The sequence below is a fragment of the Epargyreus clarus genome, unplaced genomic scaffold (assembly GCF_041222505.1).
Source record: "Epargyreus clarus isolate Ecla_fem2 unplaced genomic scaffold, WU_Ecla_fem_2.2 ptg000015l, whole genome shotgun sequence".
Taxonomy (NCBI): Eukaryota; Metazoa; Arthropoda; class Insecta; order Lepidoptera; family Hesperiidae; genus Epargyreus; species Epargyreus clarus.
In genome coordinates, this window is record NW_027332223.1 from 3,912,992 (window position 1) to 3,932,240 (window position 19,249).

At 33.9% G+C, this 19,249-nt stretch overlaps 1 protein-coding gene across 13 annotated transcripts in view; it reads right to left on the reverse strand.

Annotated features, from left to right (window-relative positions):
* Ndae1 (Na[+]-driven anion exchanger 1) overlaps nt 1-19,249 on the reverse strand; it is a 75,837-nt gene that overhangs the window by 6,632 nt on the left and 49,956 nt on the right. For 9 of the 13 annotated variants that reach the window (XM_073080727.1, XM_073080726.1, XM_073080734.1 and 6 more), the window contains 4 exons: nt 15,759-15,859; nt 1,535-1,645; nt 796-852; nt 45-527 (listed from right to left, as the gene is read on the reverse strand). In XM_073080727.1, the coding sequence (XP_072936828.1) occupies nt 45-527; nt 796-852; nt 1,535-1,645; nt 15,759-15,849 (742 nt within the window). In that variant the 5' untranslated portion in view covers nt 15,850-15,859. The remainder of the gene's footprint in view (nt 1-44; nt 528-795; nt 853-1,534; nt 1,646-15,758; nt 15,860-19,249) is intronic. The other 4 variants (XM_073080735.1, XM_073080733.1, XM_073080728.1 and 1 more) reach the window with 1 other exon arrangement.

Sequence of the window (19,249 nt, forward strand, 5' to 3'; positions counted from 1 at the left end):
TAGTTTCATTTTCCTTAACTAAACTGTGTTAAAAATTTACTTACTTTTACAAGATGAATGGTTCTTTCCAATGTCAGCTAGTGATCTAATGAGCGGCAGTCTCGACATATTATTATGATTGCGTTTCTCGTGTTGATGCCTGTGCCTCCTCAGTAGAGCATCTTTAACTTTTTCTCTGCAATCATATGCTAAAGCACCTTCAACGACCATGTGGTCTAAAACACTTTCTGCCACTTGCTCTAATGAATGTGCTTCCATGTCAAAAATTACTGATCCATTTAGAATCAAACTTCGTAGTTCGAATAGTGAATGGAGGGATAATGTAGCAACATGCGGCTTGGACCATCTGTTGCCACCTTCTTCTACATCCTCTTCAAATTTTATCCATCTAGCAGTCTCCTTCCATTCAAGTTCATCCCCGTCTTTGACGAGCTCTTCCATTTCAGAAAACAACGGGTGTGATTCCAGTGTTGCATCATCAATGTCTTCTCCGAGAATAAATTGAACTCTCTGCGCCGGTGGAGTGACTGAAAATTGTTGATATTTGTATAGTTCTTACAAAATAAGTTCATTAACAAATTAAAGTGATTTACAAATTAATAGATAGGCGTCTAATAATATTTTAGCTAAGAAACATGCATGGAATTGGTTTGAAAGTGGTGTCGGAAGGGCTGTTGAAGATTGAAGACAAAAAGATCCATGCTGATCAGGTGACGATGGTGGATGCGATGGCATAATAGAAAAATCATAAGAAAAACCTAAAATACAAAATGGGTCTCCGTCGTTTTATCTTACGTGTTTCTCCATCATCCGTCACGCTTAATCTTCTAACTCGAGCCATTATTGCTGGGCCTATGGATTGGAATTATTCTATTTCAACCTCACATATAAAAGTAATTCCGAAATAAATATATCTCACTGAATTCTGTTGCTTACAACGGTTCTCTACGATATATGAGAGTGAAATGTGAACGTTTGTCTTCAAACGAAAGATTGAAGGTCAAGACATCTTCGTAAGTATATATTTCTAGAGATTTTCTATACAAAGGGCTAACGAAGGCTTTTATATACGACGAAGGTTATTTTGCGCAATTTGTACACCAATAAACATTACTTGTTCAGCTACGGGAATAATATCTAACGACCTATTTTAATAGCAGTGTAATTTATAATAGGAATCCACCATAAATACTGGGAATAGTATTACCTAACACCAATTTATTTTATGGTATCTATTAAGTTATAATTGTTACTTATGTTGCTTATTATTTATATATTAAATATATAAAAGATTTTAAAACTAAATCATTCTATAAATAATTATGGAAATCTTTGGATCTTCTTATTCTGAGGGATAACAGCTGCAGAACATTATTGTGAAAATCATTTGCTATGTTTCATTTAATAAATTTCAGTATTAAAAAGTATTTCAGCACCATCAGATGTCCAATCTGTTTTAAAAATCGTACACAAGAAATAGTGTCCTGATTAACATTACTTAATACCTAAGAAATCCTAAGGCTAGATACCTTACCGGGTCTTTCAGCCTCTTTCTCCCCATTGCGGTGATGATGTTTGTGCTTCCGGTGCGAGTGTCGCCGTGCGGGCACGTGTACGCCCACGAACACGGTGTGAGCTCGGTGACCTGTGAACAATATACAGATGCCATTATTTTATTTATAACCATGATTGCCGTTACTTTTAATCTTCAGATAATTATTACTGGAGTGTCAACGTTAAGTTAAGATACACATTTTATTATATAAAATGTCTACCTTATTTTATATCAGAAAATTATACCAAAGGGACCCTTAAAATATAATTTAAAGTCAGTAAGAAAAAAATATATAAAACATCTTTAAATAGTATTTCTAAAATGAAATAAAAAACAGTAACTAAAAATAAACTGTCAGCCGTAATACAAAAATATCTAAGCACAAGTACGCAGCCTCCTTGAAACGGGAGACTCGTTTCTCAAGAGCAAACAACGTTGCGAAAATCCAACAACGCTTAACTTATAATTGAGTTCTTACCATTGTTCAAATCTTGCTGAATTCACTGGAAAATATTTGACGAAATAATTTGAATAGAACGAAAGTTGTCATTTATTTACATAACATTAATATGTTGGATATAACTTACAACGTAGAATTGCAGCTTTGTTAAGTTTATTTTCGAAAATTTGCAAATTACTTCAACAACTTCAATTCTAATTATTTGTATGAAGTCTGTTATATTGGAGGCTGAAAATTCTGCCAGTATTTATATTAGATTTGTGTTCATTTATAGCTGGAAAATACATGACGAAATAATTAGAATAGAAGAAAAGCTGTCATATTTGCATATTATATTTACATATTGCAAAATTTGCTACGTTAAGTTATATTTGACAAAATTTGCAAACTGCTTCAACAATTTCAATTCTAATTATTTATTAAAAGTGTGTAATATTTGACGGAAAGTTCAGCCAATATCTGTGTGACATTTGATTTCATTTATTGAGTTCAGTATTAGACCTACCATGTTTAATAAATTTCAGAACATTACATATTGATCTTTCAGGGATGTAGGTTTCCTCACAATGTTTGTCGTCAAAGCAGGTAATTATCAATTTCTGATAAAACTGCAAAAATGTTCATTCCTGGACGAAAACAATTGTAACATTTTCTGAAGAATGGAAAGCTGAATTTCATCCTACCAAGCTATTACTCTCAGTGTACACAATGTTCACATATATCATTTGTAGATATTTGTAGCACTACCGCGTAGAAGCACTTAGGCGTAGCGACATCCTACAACCGAGCTATGTGCTACGGTACGAACTACGCGGAGAGGCTATTTCCGTAACCATATCACTGTGAATTAGCTTTATTGTATTAATGTATTGTTACTCAACCCCACACTATAATTGCCTGTATTGTGGTGCCATAAACACGAGTAACATCTAGATTTAGATATAAGTGTAACTAAACAGAGCGTTCTGCGTCTATTTCTGTTCTATTTGTGATTACATTTAGGTAGTGTTCCTATTCTTTTATATTATATTATATTTTTAATTGTGTTGTTAATCTAGCAATGTTTATGGGTTATAAGCGTTCACTACGGTTTAAAGAACCTTTATTTCTGTATATAACATTGAAGAAGCATACGAGCATGTAATTGATCTGGTCGCAAGTCATCATCATCAACCCATTACTGCCCCACTGCTGGGCACGGGTCTCCTCTCAGAATGAGAAGGATTAGGCCATAGTCTGGCCATATTGGTAGGACTTCACATTCCTTTAAGATTTTTTTTTAAATCTCTCAGGTATGCAGGTTTCCTCACGATGTTTTCCTTCACCGTTTAAGCAAGTGATAATTAATTTCTAATACACACATAAATTTGAAAATAAGAGGTGCGTGCCTGGGATTTGAACCTCGGACCCCTCGATCGAGAGGCCGCGTTGCTTAACCACTAGGCTATCACTGCTCTTCGCAAGAAGATCGCAAGTGGCTGCCGCCAAAGGAAAACTATGACCAAGTCCACATAGAACAGGGGGTCTACCTGAAGACCATCACATCACTACTTAGGGCCAAGATGGTCACCTTATATACCTTCAACTAATCTAAACTCAATACTTTACAGTGTGCAACATATAAATATTTAGTTATTTTTAAACACGTGTTACATGCCTACAAAACAATATTTTAGGTAATTATTAGACTGCATAAATTCTATACCTATTGTAAAATTTCACTGATCACTTACCTTTCAGTGGACTGAATGCGTATGTACTAATGTACTATTTCTATTATGTTTATGATTTGATAAAAAGAAAGAATAGGATAAATAAAAAGAACAGTAGAATTACATTATACGTTACTATTATTTACTCTTGAATAGTTCAACTCTCATTTGGTTTTTACAACTTCGTAGCGCCACGTAGCGCCATTGCTACGAGCTACGTGCTACGTCGCGGTCATTTCCGAGGCTTTACGGTTCAAATTAACCTTCTGGCACAGAAACGTATTGGATTGGGACTACGCGACGATGATAAAAATGAATGACGAAAGCTATGACGTTGAATACTAATGTTTGACATTCATTTTACTGTTTATTTGGTACAGAAAGGTATCTTTTATTATATTTATGCAAATCCGTACTGTAAAGTCTTAGTTTCATTGGGTATATATGAGACTGTTCGTTATATACAATTATACGTTTTAATGTTTTTTTTTACATTAAAATAACAGCAGTGTTAGGCGCTGCTGTGTTCCGTTTTGAAGGGTGTGGTAAGGGAGACACAACTTTTCCGAGGCGTTCCAGCTTAGTCCTTAGGGGTAGCGGCGCATCTGTGGCCGACCTCAGGTAGGGATATCTAATCCTATCTGGGGTTGATTACAGATGTCCATGGGCGGCAGTAGCCACTTACCATCAGGTGGACTGCATGCTCGTCTGCTAATCGATATTCCAATGACACGGCGATTAAGGATGAAATACCATTTATGACACTAGCTGTAACTGTATCCTATTGTGGAGGGTAATGTTTTCGGATCGTACGTATGTCACATGTTTTGGAAAGCCGGGTAAAAAAGAAATAATAACGGTATAATACCCAAAAATAATAATTCTATAGGCAGTGATAGCTTAGTGGTTAAGAAACTCGGCCTCTCGGTCGAGGGTCCGAGGTGCAAATCCCAGGCACGCACCTCTGATTTTAAAAAGTTATGTGCGTATTATGAAATAATTATCACTTGCTAAACAGTGAAGGAAAACATCGTGAGGAAACCTGCATACCTGAGAAATTTAAACAAAAAATCTCAAAGGTTTGTGACGTCTACCAATACACACTTGGTCAGCGCGGTGGACTACGGCCTAATCCTTCTCATTATGAGAGGAGACCCGTGCCCAGCAGTGGGACAGTAATGGGTTGAGATGATGATGAATAATTTTAATGATAATAATAATGTTTACAAAAGCTATTAGTAAACAATGTCAAACAACAGTTATGATGTTCAAATTATCAAATATAATTAATGAAGCAAATAGTTATCCTTTGAACTATCAACTGACACACCAAATCTAGGATCTTTGAAATATAACCAAGATGAAACATCGAAAGCTTAATTGCTGTGGCTTGGTATAAACACGATCTAAATGGCATGATATGACCTTTAAAACATTTCTATAGGCGAATTTGTAATTGTTTTAGAGATTTTTGAAGGACAATTTCAATAGCAACATACTTTATTAAAATTTATCTACACCTCTATACTAATATTATAAAGAGGTAAAGTGTGTAACTTTGTTTGTAAGGGCTTATCTTAGGAAATACTGAACCGATCATGAATATTCTTTAACATTCAGAAAGCTACACTATTCAGAAATGCTATAGGCTGTATTTTATTGCGATTGAATAACAAGCGGGCAAAGCCGCGGGTACTGCTAGTATAGTTATACAGTATTGAGCTACTAGACGGTGTTGTTTTCTAAAATAGTTCATGTCAAGAAATTAGTAATTAATCTCATTATTAATTAAATGCCTACGTGGCGCAACAATAACCGTACCTTTATGACAGGGTTCGATTATTGGTTAGGTAAATATTTAAATTTTTATTCTGGGTTTATAACAAACTAGCTGACCCGGCAAACTTTGTACCGCCTCAAAATCTATTTATCAAATATATTTCATATAAAATATAGCCTATGTTACTCGTGGATAATGTAGCTTTCGAATGGTGAAAGAATTTTAAAATCAGTCCAGTAGTTTTTGAGCCTATTCATTACAATCAAAGTTTTCCTCTTTACAATATTAGTATAGATATGCAGGTTTAAAACTATTTTAGTTAACAAATGATTATTATTAGTTATTTATTATTATTCGAATGAATTATAAACTCAACTGCCTTCTTAAGAAAAAAACAAAAGTGAATTATCGGATAGAATTAAAGTTGACTGACTCTTTTGCCAGCCCTCTCTTGAATTCAGAGGTTTTCTTTACAAAAACTCCGATTAAACTATAACCTTATGCTTCAACCCACACAAGTTGCGCCAAGAAAATTGTTCTTTAAACATCTGTCTGACATTTCAGCCTCGATTAAGACGAGATAAATTACGTTGATCCAAATAAAATAGTTCAGAAGATAATAACAGATGATAAGTAAAGTTGGAGTGGATATTGCGAAACTTATGTAGTCTCTGAGTACTGTTGAGAAAAACTTATTATATTAATAAGAAAAGTTTCATTTAATTATAACTTGTTACAATTCAATTTCAATAAATGTTAAATATAGTTTTATTTTGTTTTTGTGATTCTGTTATTAATTTAACAATACCAAACAAGTTATCGTCTTATAATGATTTCGAACTTTTTTTTTCTTTCGTGTTTTAAAGTTTAATTTTCATTCTACATATAAAACCAAACAAGCATCCAGTTCACATAATTATAACTGGCAATATCACCCATCATCATCATCAACCCATTACTGTTCCCCTACTGTGCACGGGTCTCCTCTCATAATGAGAAGGATTAGGCCATGGTCCACCGCGCTGGCCAGGTGCGTATTGGTAGACTTCACATACATCTGATATTGTTTTTATTTTTTTTTTAAATCTCAGGTATGCAGGTTCCCTTACGATGTTTTCCTTCACTGTTTAGCAAGTGATAATTATTTTTTAATACACACATAACTTTGAAAAATCAGAGGTGCGTGCCTGGGATTTGACCCTCAGACCCCTCGATCGAGAGGCCGTGTTTCTTAACCCCTATCACTATCTATCTATCACTGCATTTGTGCCTGTCATACCACCCATAGACTTATGTAATAAAGGCCTAAATAACGAGGAATTTTCTGCCTTAGGTTAACTACACATGCGTTATTATCCTTGAGAACTAAGTTGAATTGCCTTATCTAAGTGTAATTGCTTTATCTCCTTTAGCACACACTTCAAACTAAAATAAAGCAGTGTTTAGCACCTCTTATACGAGTATACGGCAAAAATAGTTAAAATAGGGACTTAAAGAAAGAGTAAACAAGTATTAAGGCTATTTCCTAAAAAAATTCTCACAGAAAATTAAACAAAAATGGAAAAATTTGGCATATACTGAAAACATTTGCTCAGTGAATGAATAACATTACTGGGGACTCTCTCAAATCACTGATTCCATCATTTCCTTCTGACATGGATTTAGTGACATGGAAACACTTTTGTTGGATTCGTTTTTGCATCCTTTTGTTTATTTACAACAGATTAAATGGGTTGGAAAAATAAAAATGTGTGAACTGAAAAGTAAAACATTATATTGTAAGTTACGTGTAAAATAAGATTAACCCCTTTCATTTCTTCTAATTGGAGTAATAGAGATCGTTCATTTCCATTAGCAGGACATATTAAGAATCCGAGCCACGACTAAAGGAGAACGTTGTGTTATCTTGTGAGATTTAAATCTTAAAGTTAAATAGCTTGTTTAGTAAGTTATTGTTGCTATAATTAACATTTTAATAATAAAAATAAATATCCCTCCCCGGTATCCCGTTGTATACTCAAAAAGCGCTATACCTACCTAGTCTCTCAACATATTATTATTTCTGTATCCACGGTGACATTCATGGAAAAAGTCATATTTTGGAGTAGTTTGTTATTGGTGCTCGCATAATTATGAATACGGGAGCTTATACTGATAGTATATCTGTAAACATTGTTTACTAAACAATACGTATTTAAATCAGAGATCTTAGTACGAACTGAGGTCATATCAAGTCACATAGAAGACTTATACCCAGTGAACTATAACAGGGTATTCGATCGATATCAACATTTACAAATAGGCGTTTTGGTTTCACGAACTAAAATTTGGACCGACCCAATTAAGTCCAGATTTAGCTAAACCGCAACATCAACCAGACGGTTCCCTCGAGGTACGATTCATTAATTAGGGCCATTAATGAATTAATGAATGAGAAAGCTTCAATGAGTTGTGACTAAGGACTTTCTTGACACCGAAAATATACGCGTATTAAATAGAACTTTTTTAGAAGTTGATTAAAATTTTTTAAGTATTTTTTAAAAATCTCTATATTATCAAATACACATTTATCGGAAAGTTACATTACATAACATTTTAAATAAATTTATTATATTTGAATATTTTGTGTACTTTACGAATTATTATGATTTAAATAGGATAGGATGAAATTGATGGAAGAAAATACTAGGCTAGACGTTAAGTCTGAGTTTATTCAAGAAGAATTTAATCAAATTATTCAATTCAATAATTCGGATAAACCCAAGAAGTTAAGAATTTATCAGCAATTCAAATTGCCATCTTTATCCCACTTTTAGTTTACGTACATGAAGTACGATCTATGCGATATATACATACGAATATTTGATCCACATGTGCTTATACATACATAGTAACTTTTAAATTGTATGTTATTCCATACTGACTGTGGGTGGGAATGATCATTTACTATTGTAGACTAATTATAAGTGGATTGCATTATAGATTGATGCTGTAACTAAAAAACTCAGGTGATTTACTTGTGCTTAACTTAAGGTAATGTGTGTGATATAATGATTAGCATAACTAATAGTGCACAAATAGTTGTCAACTATTACTGTCCCACTGCTGGGCACAAGTCTCCTTTCAGATTAAGAGGGTTAACGTCATAGTGTACCATGTTCACTAAGTGCGGATTGGTAGACTTTACAAGCCTTAGAGAACTTGTTTCAGAACCCTTCCGGAAATATTACGATTTTCCGACACCATTATAGTAAGTAATAACTATTCACTAATACGTACATAAAATCAGACGTTTTATCCTGAAATTCGAACCTCCGACCTCAGATTGTAAAGCGGAATTTCAAGCCACAATTACCTAACTGATTACCGCAGACAAGCACCTACGCCAAAATACTTTCTTAACAAGTTACTACCCGTCAAAGCATAGCGTGACTAGGGTCATCAAAACGAAGGAAAAAGCGTGTCAGAAAAACTGGATCGCTTAAATAACTTGGCGGAAAGTTCGCGTGCGTGACGCCCGATAACTTATTTAGACATCCCTGTTATGAATTTTATTACACTTTGTAAAGGAAACGAAAGAAAGTTATGAATGATGTTCACGTTCATTAAAAAACGATCTCATCCAAATTGTGAAAGGTGAGGTTTGTACGGTTGTAAAGCTAATACAATTTGACCGAGGATGTATTACCGCTACTCCTATTTCTATCGTTGAACAATGCCGTTCCGTTCTGTTTCAGTTGAAGGGTATGCATGCTAGCTTACTTATTTATGAGGCAACTATCTTAATCCTTACGTAAAACGTATCTGTGATCGGCTTCAGATAAAACCCGTATTCTACATGAAACTGTTTTCAGATTGCCATTGGTGGCAGTCCTTATTTACGATCAGGTGGATAAGGTCATTACGGTTGTTCATGTCATGTTCACGTCATTACTGTTTTTCATGTTCAGTTTGAACTTTGAACATTTTCCTGAGATTCGCCACAGAACAGATACCTTTACAACAAAATTGGAATGCACTTGAAGTATACGTTACCTACCCTTATCCAACTTCTAATTTCACATAGCAGCGTTTGCACTCAAAGTTACAAATAACAACAATTTGAACTTTGTATAGCCAATACTACTTTTGAAGCTATAGGTAATTCAACAAACATAGCTAGCTATTTCCATTTGTGTTCAGCCTTGGCTACACTGGTAGATACAGATAAAGCTGCATTCGAACAATAGCGTTTCTAGAGAGGCGTTACTATTGTTATATTATTAGAACAGATAAATGGTATGAGTGTATAAAACATAATAATGTTTTCTACACATTAATATATTTTGTCATTGTAAGAATAAACTGCTTACTTACGCTTTTACTCAACTATTCTTTAATAAAAATTAATACATATGTAATGAATACAAATTTAATATTTTTATTTCCATTTAATATATTTTGTTATGAAATTAAGAAAAAAACGATAAACTCAACAAACCAAATAATGTATCTGTAAAAAAATATTAAGTATAGGTACTGTCGGTAGGTAATGTGTTTCTGTAAAGTTAAATACGTCTGCAAAGGATTTATTTATTACTTATGTATAAACATACAAACAAACTGAATTTTCGAGAACAGCTACCATAGTTATAAAACTGAACTGAACTAAATACGCGCAGTCAACCGCGGTTATGATTCTAGTTTCGCGTTAATTTCGACGGTGCCTTGCCTACACGAGCTCTCTCTATTTCCAGCAATCCACCTGCATAGTTTCCAAAGTTCAATTCGTGGCTGTTCTGTGAGAATGGTAATTTGTTGTTTCAGTAGTCTGTTGGCCTTAATTATCTGAAAATTCGAGTTGTGTTTTGAACGGTTTGTTACTAATTTATATCTACTTGAAGTTACAGATTTTCATGTTACATTTGTAATATATTAATACACAAGATTATAAACAAGGAAATACGTTCGGAAATATCTTTTGTTAAAAACTGTCAAATTCATAATAAATTACTAAAAAATGCAGATAACATCAACCTTCCTGTACCTATAACTAAATATGGGTCAAAGAACATAATGCATGAAGGGGCCAAATTATACAATACGTAAATCCATAAAAAACATAAAAATATAAATAAATTTAAAAAGGAAGCACTAGCGCACGTCATTAAATATATTGAAATTTAATTAGAGTAACTAATTAAACTAAAGCACGCTTACTGAAGTTATTTTACTGTATTAGCTTAAGTTTGTCTTATAAGTGAAATTTTGTAATTTCTTTAGACAATAAAATTCTTTAAACCTAAATAGGACTCGTATAATAGAAGTTAGCGTTGCCTATAGTACTTAATAATAACCTATTCTATATCTACACTAGGATTGTTTCATTTATGGGTGTAATACAAAAATACCCAGATACAAGACACACACATTAAACCCAGAACAGAAACCTAAATTCGTCACTAGATGTGTGTGTCTAGCCGGGAATCGAACCTATATCTGCTTGTTGGACCGTTGTAAAGACCACTTCGTTACGCAAGTCCTCAATATTTACAACACTACAATATTCACCGACGAATTGTCAACTTTAATTGAGATGTATGTTTTCCAAAATAATCAAATAGGTAGTATTTTCATAGTAACTAAAAAATATTTCAGTTATTCTTAAAGGCAGTATAAAGGATAACTGAATTTACTTTAACTGTTCTAGTGGATACCGTAAAACAATCAGTTTGACAACATTATGGTCTTCTATTATATAAAGTACGGTAATAAAATATAAGAATGATCACGTAAAAGATTTTATGGGAAAAGTTATTGGCAATAGCGGCTTGATTGTTTTCTAAGATGCGATTTAGATTAGCTTACAGCAGCATCACATCTATAAACACTTTGGTTTGGTATATATTAAGATTATATTAAGATTAATTAAATCAGAATGGTTGTTTTTTTATGCTTTATGTACTAACGATTAGTTACAACATCTCCCTTACCTCACCCTTCAAACCGGAACACAGCAGCGCCTAACACTGCTCGTACCCTCGTATATATAAAATTTTCTTTGTTATGCTTCATGAATAGACTGATATGAATTATTCACTGATGAAGTTATGACTATAACATACAACTTCTCATTTGTGAGCATAGATTAGTAAAGATTACTCACTCCTACCAAGAAAATTTAACCAGTTTTGAGAATTGAAATAGTTGTGTAAAAAAGTGGCAAACCAGGTCTCCGTGCTAAAATGTCCCTAAAATATTTGAAATACTTATTTATGTAGTATGTAAATTACGCAGTATTACTTAGTTATTTATTCAAAAAATTTCTCTAAAAAATGTTTTATTTGTTAACAATTAAAAAAAAATACTGACAAATCCTTTGTGGATTCATTCAATTTCAAGGCAGCGAAGAATCTTTACTTATCAAAGTTTGTGAGTATATAATAAATTTAATAGTGAACACATTTGATATGACTTGTAAGGACTTTTTATTTAAAAGTATTATACCGAATTCTTTTAAATAGTAGTGTTTATTAGTAGTAGTATTTTTATGGTAAAAAATATTGTGGAGTTTACTTAGGTCTGTATGCTCAGTGTCAAAGATGTATGATGTTTGAACAGCAACGTCCACACATGTCGCTAAATGACCTCATCCTTTGACAAACGTAAAATTTACAAATGTCTCACTTTAAGTATATTTCATGCTCGTCTAACTTTTTTATCTTTCTAGTGAAAAAAATCAACATATTGAATGATTTACACATACTGAACGCTTCAAACTTATCACCTCTTTTTGTCTACAAAAAGAGGTGATAAGTTTATTTTACTCTAGTAAAATAAAGAACTTTTTACGTTACTTTTTTACTTTCACGTTAAAGAAAAAAATCCTGCGTGCCTGAGAGATCTTTAACTAGCTTAAAGGTGTTTATAAAGTTTATAAAGCGTTCTAATGTAGTGTAGGGAGAGTACTAATAATAATAGTAATGACGACAATGTTTTATTTTTATATTCAATTAGTAAACGCCTTCTGAGATTGCAATATATTGCTATCCTTAAGGATTGTCACCTCCAAGGACTAGAAACCATTGGCATATAAGTTAGGACTTTAAAAAATTAATCGACTAGTCAACTTTTGATCGAAATGCTTGGTTATCTCTGTTTTACTTTATAAATCAGACTTACTTAAAACTTCATAGACCTATTCAGTATCCAATTATAAACAGTCAATTAACTTAATTATTGTTAAAATAATCGACCCTACATGGAAGTTTAAGTGTAAAACTAATTTTAAAGTTTTAGCAAATCTCTTCTAGTCCTCGTATCATGAGGCTTCACCCGAGACCGTTGTAGGCTTTTCATTAGCCGACCGTGTTAATCGTCTTAACTGAATTAAGTCCAAGTCCACCGCAATCCCTTTACACTTAAATACCTTTTTATTGAACTAACAAACTGTTGGTTGGAAGCACTTTTAGATTTCTGTAAGGTTAACAAAATGTATTTTTACCACGCTTTTATTGGCTAGACCTGTATGTATGTAATGGAATCTTTGAACTCGATTTTTACCCACTTTGAACGGTCCGATTAGTTTAAAATTTTGAACAATTATCAAAAACCGATGACAATATATAATTTTAAAAATTATATCCCATTCTCCTCATCAGGATCGTCAGGATCAAAGATTTTTCTTTTGCGATTTTAGCGTGGTTTTTAGTTTTTAAACTTAGTTTTTTATCATACAGTTCTGCTCTTTTGTATGTTCTCAAATATTGACTGTAATATCAATTAAGCCACTCATTTTTTATATTAGTGACCTACAGTACCCTTGCCATTAGTTTTTACGTCTTGACAAATATGACTGTTTTGATATTTGTTTACATATTTGCCCATATAATTTCCAATTAGTGCCCTAGCGGATTGTGTCAGAACTTGGAAATTGTATGGGCCAATACGTAAACAAATACCAAAACAGTCATATTTGTTTAAACATAAAAACTCATGGTAAGGATACAGTTGTTTACTACAAAGAAATCGTATTAAAAGTACGAGAACGTCTAAATAACACCCAATAATTTATAGAAAAAGTTATCAAAATCTTCTTTCATTCCGTTATGGTGTAGACAAAAATGAAAGTCTTATTACTATTTTCATTGAAAACATATATATGGAGTATATATGGAGATTCAACCCCTATTCCACAAAGAGAGAGGCTGAATTTCATATTAGTTATGAAAAATTACGATTATAATAAATTAAAGCAACGTTTATTAAATATAAAAGTACGTAACACGCTTCTTCATAAAACGATTACTGTAACGACTGCACCGTTCCGTTTTAATAGCTTAAAAAGTAAAATCCACCTTAAAATTTCGGAATGACGTAGAAAATAATTGGCCAAAGCGAGTCGAAGTCTCACAGGGAGGGTTCCTTACTACCAAGTTTTCATTATTTTATTGTTTTTAGTATTTATTATCATAGACGCTGTAGAAGCAAACGTATAGAAAGTTTGAAATGTCTACTGGTTCAATAGACAAACCGAAATATGCCTGAAGATGTTTTTTTTGCATAGCGACCTTTTTTACTACGCTTTTATTAATTTTAGTATTTGTTGTTAGTAGTATTTGTTATATCAGCCATCGTAATACATACTTTTCAAAAATTTCACGTGTCTATCTATTTTAGCTCAAGAAAAAAAAATGCTTTCTACACTCACAGCCCCACACTAGGATTCCCTGTGTCGTGGTTGCCATGGACACACACATAGACAAATACACAAACATCCAGACCCAGAAACAGAAATCTAAATTCATTATTTAGATGTCTGGCCTGGGATCGAACCCGGGACCCTTTGCGCGTCAGACCGGTATGGTGACCGCTCCGCCACGCGGGTCGTCAAAGGAGATGGAGCCCTTATACAGAAGGACATTCTAATAGACAGCGGTGGCTTCGTAAAAGTGTTCCGTTTTTACCATTTGGGTGCAGAACCCTAAAAACGGGAAAAACGTGCAGCCAGTAACGAGATAACTTAATTCCGTATAACTGCATTACCGGTCTCGGACGACGTCATTTATGCTCTACCTGCTAAGTGCATAATTGGCGCAGATAAATCTGTAATGATGTTACAAGGAGCGTGGGTGCTCACTGCTCATGTTTCACTATTATAAATATAAGAAGATGGTTAAATTAAAATGTCAAGCATTTATCCTGTTTTAGCTCAAAATGATAATTAGCGAGAATCTTTTATCTATCTTCATGTATTTTTTTACGAATGATATAACAAATGAGAATCGTTTTGACGGTAAGTGGTCACTGACCCTCTTAGATATCTTTATCCACCTCCATATAAAACAGGGGTTCTGCCTAAAGCCGATCTCACCCGGTGAAGCTGAAAACGTCGCTAGGGCCACCATCAACTTCGAACACTACAGTTTGAAAAAAAAAGCCGATTTCAAAAATTCTCAGAAGCGTTGCTACACATGAAACCGTCTCATATGTAAGTCGTCTGAAATGCAATAGTTGATTGACCCCAGAAATATATACCACCTTAGACAAGTGCATAAGCTGCTAATGAGAAATATTTAATTAAACCTAGCGAGCTCGAACACAAGCAATTATTTCATTATGATTATGAACTGTTAATGGAATAGAGAGGATTTTATTACGACGTAATGTTGTTATATTAATATTTTAATAACGCTTTTCATAATAGCCCCTACAATTGTGTTTTTATAATATAGGAGTAGCAGACGAGAATGCAGTCCACCTGATGGTGAGTAGCTACTGCCGCTCATGGACATCTGTAATCAACCCCAGATAGGATTAGACATTCCTACCTGAGTTGGCCACAGACCAGAACACAGCAAAGGGTTCTACCACCTACATACTGGGAATGTTGAATGGAATTGACACACAAATACACTCACACAAAGTCCTAGACCCAGGACAGTTTCATTGTGAATTTGAAGTAGTAAAAGTATGGCGACCATCTGATGATCACTGCCTCTTAGAACATCTGTAGTCAACTCGAAATGGGTGTTCTATCTTAATTTAGACCTAAAACCATTTGTGCTCATAAGCACTAAGTCGAAATACTCTTCTAAGTGTTTCTTTCCTTAAACCTATCTTAAAATGCAAAGACAGTAGCAAAGTGCTTCAAAGGAAGCACGAAGTAGGTACTGTAACTTTGTATTCTGAGCAACTGACCACTCGCACTATAACCAAAACCCTTCCTATTTCGTACTTAAGCAGTAGGACATTAAGGGATTGATAACATACCTTCAAAATCCTGCTCAGTATAGTCGTGGTGTGTGTGCTTGCGGGCCGCAGGGTCCGTTGGCGCTTCGTCGTCGTCAGCCCTCGTGTCCATCTTTCACAGCCTGCTAACAAAAATCCTTATTCATGTTTGTTTTTTATCTTTTAAATCATATACAGATTTTGACCACCTTATGGCAATTGGCCACTGCTTCAATTGGGAATCTATAATCAACTCCAGTTACGATTGGAGTAATCCAAGTTAGGTCGGCCACAGCCCTTCAGGACTAGAACGCTTCGTAAAAACGCCCTTTTCCCTTACTAAATCATTTAGGGCAGAATACTAGTGACGCAATCAAAACACTCACCAAAAAATTGTTTAGTTTTTATAAAGTTCATAGATACATAGTTACTATCGAAAGTCGTGTCATTTCCTAATTTTCCGGTATTAGAATAGTTAAACAAGTATTATTAAAATCCGTGCCTACGGCTTTATTACTGAGATTATATTATAAAGATCTTATCCGAACCAATCTAAGTATCTGATCCTGAATATCTAGGGAATTTTCACAGAATTATCCGTATTAGAATGAGTATCTATAAGACTGTAGCAAAGTGTTCAAGGTTTATTTGAAGCTGGTAGAATTGTGATTCGACTCTCGAGACACTGCCAGTTCTGTCTCTGACTCATAACAACAATATTAAGTGTAATAAGTGTAAAAATTGGTTTGAAGAGCGTAAGGGAGACATGCTTATCCAAGGTGTTCCAACTTAGTCACCAGGGTCGGTGTACGTATCGGTAGTCGATCTCAGATAGGACTCTTAGATTAGGACTCTATCAGGTGAATTGTATGCTCGTTTACTCCTTCATACGAAACCTGTCGCCAAATTACTAAAAACCTGGTTACTATTCCATGTAATTGGAAAAGTATGAAAAATAATATGAAGTCTCATAAAAAATTATTAGTAGGTACGGTATTGGGTCTCTTAAATTATATTTACGTCGAAAAACATTCTACAGATTTTGGTAGTCAATGTTTATTCTTACGTCTAAATTTATCGAAGTAAAGCTGATCAATATTCCAAAAGGATCCCTTCAGTCAGACGCCATGAATAACTAATGGATCTCATAATTTTATAACTCGCGAAAAGGGAACGTTTTCATATTCATCGGTGGGTTTGTAAAGAATGGGTTTCTCTTCTATATATAACATATACGTCTTTACGTGTAATGATAAGTCGTATTCGTTAACCCTTTACTATGACACTGCTGGGCAAGTATCTGAGTGGGAGGTGTTCACTGTTCAGATTTTAGTCCAGTGCGAATCGGTAGATTTGGCACACCTTTGATAAGTTTGTAACCAACTCACGAGCGGCTTGTTTCACCGTGAGGTTTTCCTTCATCGTTTTAGAAAATTATTGTTAATTTCTAAAATTCTGATAATACGTAGGTATATTTCATTACGAAAAGCATATCTTTTGTAATGTGTCTTGAAACCGGTATAGACCATATGGGTTTTTATTATTTTCTGTTAATCCACATTAGAGTAGTGTGAAGTTGATCCAAGCCGTCCTCAGTTGAGTAGAAAGTCCGTGCCCAACCGTGGGATATAAAATGGACTTATTATCATGTTACAGCCGATTTAATTCTCGGGCTATATTTATTTGAGTAGTATTTAAACGAGTGACTGCAAATAAAAGTTTTGAATGACAAAAATAATGAATTTTGGTAATAATATTACTAAGTGAGCGATTGGCTGCGAGTGACGAGAAATCAACAGAACAGCGACTTACAAACATTAATGTGAGTTACTTAAAATACGAAACGAGAAGCTTCATTATATTTAATATAATATATTTATATAAAGGTAAGGTCTGAATTCATACAGATTGGGCCCACCCGCTCGTAGGGCGCTGCCGCGTCCTGCTCGCTTAGTTTTAAATTGTCTTATATGTTCCAACCTAACCTAACCAAATCAATTAGAAAAACCTAATCTATCTTAATACTAAAGTTGCCTCTCTATATTTCCAGTCGCTCACTTAGTAATGTAGTCGCACAAGTTATTAAAACAGTATGTCATTATCAGTGGCTAAGTTTTTTTTTATTCGATCGTTTTATAATTTCCCTATTTATTTATATCATGAAGTTGCCTAAACACAGTTTATTCATTATTGGGCAAACGAAACTTGTTACAAGCACAGGCGTAATCAATCCATTTATCTTAATCTAGGGCCAATTACGACTACAACTTTGTTTTGGTGTTGGTTGTATTGGGGTGCTTAGAGATGTAAAACTTAGGGATCTTGATACGCGTTGAGTTATATTTACTGTTTTTTATAGGTTTCGGTTAGGCAGAAGTAATTGAAATTGAATACGATATTTTTAGGCATTTTTTATTTACATCAAACGAGATAGGTATCTATGCAGTGACTATAGAAACGCAAAAGGTCTTAGATAACCGATAATTTTTAGTATATCTTAAATTATAAAGATTTTCGTGGCCAATCTTTAAATTAATTATAATTAAGAGATTTTCGCCACGTAAACTTATATTGTGTTGTTACTAAATATTTTAGGTACCTATCAACCTATTATATTTCATCAAAAGTTCAAAATATTTAGATTTACTCCAAATATCCGATAGTTTCGGATACGTTTACAGTGTTACTCAACATCCCTACTTACTGTGGACCCTTTGTATCTGTAAAGGATATTCCTAGCACCCAGCGAATACAATTATTTAATTGGTTAATCAGATTACAGGATTACCTGTAATTACATTAAGCACGACCTAATGAACAAGAGACAATTTGTAATTTTGTTTTATATATATTACTGATTACTCTTCAAATTAAAATTAGCAGCTTACACCGTATTTATAAGGCAGAAACTGACAATTCTTTTGCAGCAGTACCTGACGAGTATGCAAATAAATAGATGGCAAGTGACTACTGACACTCATAGAATCGGGTATAGGGTTAGATATAGGTCAGAAATAGATGTATTAATAATAGACTTTTATAATACACTTAGCATCAGTTGAATTGCATGTGCCTTTACTACTTCATTAACTAATACGGTAATATATGATGATGGTCTCATCTGTACCAACGCCGCCCTTTCATGTATTAACACCCTGCAGAAAGACAAAAGGGTCACCCTCATGACCCAGATATTTTAGTACTTTTCCTCCAAATTTTATCACTAATTTTATGTACTCTTGGCGTCGAAGCATTGGCGAAGTGCGTTGAACATCAGCGACTTATCAATATTTCGTCTTATTTACCTACTGGTGTACATACTTTATGCATAATTTATTAAGCTGAAAGCAAAAAGCTGATGCGAAAGCTTCACATCTGGATGTCCTGTGCAGTGGACACACACAAGGACAGAACACAAAACACAAACTTTATAGCATTAATTTAAATGTATATTTATAGATATTCTTGAATCTACATCGAATTGAAATTGAATATCAGATAGGTAACAATAGTAATTTTAGCATAGGGAAAAG